The sequence below is a fragment of the Mus pahari genome, chromosome 18 (assembly GCF_900095145.1).
Source record: "Mus pahari chromosome 18, PAHARI_EIJ_v1.1, whole genome shotgun sequence".
In the NCBI taxonomy this organism is placed as follows: Eukaryota; Metazoa; Chordata; class Mammalia; order Rodentia; family Muridae; genus Mus; species Mus pahari.
Genome location: NC_034607.1, coordinates 1859899 through 1862373, shown reverse-complemented (window position 1 = coordinate 1862373; position 2475 = coordinate 1859899). Strand labels below are relative to the sequence as shown.

The 2475-nt window shown below is 52.7% G+C and overlaps 1 protein-coding gene and 1 non-coding gene across 2 annotated transcripts in view; both read right to left on the bottom strand.

Moving 5' to 3' along the window:
• Vps52 (VPS52 subunit of GARP complex) overlaps window positions 1–2475 on the bottom strand; it is a 9761-nt gene that overhangs the window by 4745 nt on the left and 2541 nt on the right. The window contains exons 6-10 of the mRNA XM_029531563.1: window positions 2051–2226; window positions 1451–1601; window positions 706–806; window positions 500–632; window positions 332–389 (exon numbers count right to left, since the gene is read on the bottom strand). Of these exons, the coding sequence (XP_029387423.1) occupies window positions 332–389; window positions 500–632; window positions 706–806; window positions 1451–1601; window positions 2051–2226 (619 nt within the window). The remainder of the gene's footprint in view (window positions 1–331; window positions 390–499; window positions 633–705; window positions 807–1450; window positions 1602–2050; window positions 2227–2475) is intronic.
• On the bottom strand, window positions 1054–1164 carry LOC115062553. The gene has a single exon (XR_003842493.1). It is a non-coding gene; the product is annotated as a U6 spliceosomal RNA (small nuclear RNA).

Here is a 2475-nt window from a genome sequence, read left to right as displayed (position 1 = left end):
TTAAGAGCACTGACCGTTCTTCCAGAGGTCCTGAGTTCAAATCCCAGCAACCACATGGTGGCTCACAACCATCTGTAATGGGATCTGATGTCCTCTTCTGGTGTNTCTGAAGACAGCTACAGTGTACTCATATACATAAAGCAAATAAATCTTTTTTAAAAAAATAATGAAAGAAAAGAAGAGAAGAGAAAAGAAAAGAACAGAAAAGAAAAGAAAAGAAAAGAAAAGAAAAGAAAAGAAAAACGAAACACAGCCCGCAGGCTGGAGCCAGACGTCGCCACCATGGTCCCCGCCATGAGCCCAGGGTTTGAGGCTCCCCTCTCCAGGATATCTTTCTTTGCTGTGTCTTCAACACCCATCAGATCGTCTTTCTCAGCAACTTCCTCATACTAGAGAAAATAACAGAGAGCTGAACCATCACTCTCCACCACCAGCAGGTGGGGAGCCCCGCCCTCCCCCTCCCCTCCCCCTCCCCCTCCATGTCTCCAGCCTGGCTCACCTGCACTTTCATGAGCCGCCCCACGTAGGACCGGTAGTAGGACAGGTAGATCTTGCTCAGTGTTTCTATGTACTCATCCCTGATCTCCTTGGCTGTAGCTCGCTCATTGCCCAGCAGGAACTGATAGAAAAACCTGGAAGGACCAGGGCAAGTCAGACTCCCTGGATGCCCACGCTGCACCGTTGGGAGGCTCACCCCACGCCCACCTGTACTTGAGCAGGGCCGTCTGGGGAATCTGGTAGTTGGTCATGGGCTTTCTGAATGAGTAAATCTTCTGGAGGATGAACTCCCGGATCTTCGTCACTGCCTAGGCGTGGGGAACAGACAGGCCATGAGGCGGGGCTGGCTTTTACTGTACGGCAGGAACCAGGTGAAGGTAAAGCAAAGGGGACAAATACTTCGGTTGTGTTCTGGTTATGGAAACAGGGTCTCTCTGTGCAGCCCTTGCTGGCTTGGGACTCACAGAGATGTCTGCCTGCCTCTGCCTCCTGAGTGCTGGGGTTAAAATCCTGCACCACCACACCCAGCCTTATTTTTCCGGGTTGTTTCATTTTGTAAATATGGAAGGCCTTATAACTTGCGTGTCATCCCTTATTTGCATGGGGGCCACGCTAATCTTCTCTGTATTGTGCAAATTTTGGTATCTATGCTTTCAAGGAGAGCACTGCTTGGTTTTGAGGCAGGGTCTCATGTATCTGTGGCTGGCCCCAGACTCCCATTTCTTCTTTCACCTCCCAAGTGCTAGGACAACAGATGTGTGCTATCATGCCAACGTACACGGCACTGGAAATGGAACCTGGAGCTGTGTCATGCTAAGCAAGCGCTCTGCCAACTGAGCCACATCTTGCCCTCTTTAGATTTTCAGCGGATCTGGGGGGCCAACCACACACTGCACAGAGGAGAGCAGTGAGAAGTTCGTGGGAAGCTGATTCTGAGCAGACCACTCCCCACCTTGACCCGGAGCCGGTCGAGCACGCCTCTGACGTCAGCACAGGCAGCGGTGCCCCTGGCCTCCTGCTCTCTGACCGCGGCTGCCTTGGCATCCAGCTCCTGCAGCTGCTCCAGGAACCTGGGCTCCGTCACTGGAGCTTCCAGAATTGCTCTGAGGAGCACGGGAGGATGGGCGTGGTTAGACGGGGACTCTACAGCCCTGAGAGAGCCCCCTCACACCTCACGTGTCATTTCTGCCTTTCTCTGAGGTCTCGTGCCTTTAAGATAATAGGTAGGAAGTTTTCATCTCCTGAGCTACACCCCCTACGTGGCCTTGGAGCACTCCTGACCTGTGTCCTATCCTATGGCGGCGGCTAAAGCAGGGTTAGAAGTTTTTAACCAGTCTATTACAAGATCTCACTCTATAGCCCAGGCTGGTCTACTTGCAGCAATCCTTCTGTCTCAGTCTCCCAAGCATGTGATTACAGGCATGAGCCGGCATACCTGGTTTCTAGATGGTACCTGACAACCCCAGCCTGGAGTCCTACGTTGTAAACTGTGTAGGTGACCCAGCCCAACCACCTGCTCTGGACACTGCAACCCTTCAAACCGGTGACTCACGTGACCAGAGCAGAGGGCACCACCAGCCCATCCACAAGTTCCCCAAGTTTCCCCCGAACTGCCTGTCGGTTACGAAGTCGGATGTTCATGGCCCCCGACTGCTCCTGCAGGGTTCGGATCTCAGAGCTGATGGAGCTGAGATCGCTCTGAAAAGCTCCCAGCATCTGTTCCATGCGCTGTGGGGAGGGCAGGAAACATCGTGGGCATGACTCTGGATTGATGGGGAATGGGGACAGGTGGGCCACCCAAGTCTCTGTGCATATCCCCGGAATCCAGCAACCCAGGAGGATGGGAGATCACTTGTCCAAGGGGACAAAGAAATATTGACCAAAAAAGAAGAAGAAGACGAAGAAGAAGAAGAAGAAGAAGAAGAAGAAGAAGAAGAAGAGGAGGAAGAGGAGGAGGAGGAGAAGGAGGAGGAGGAG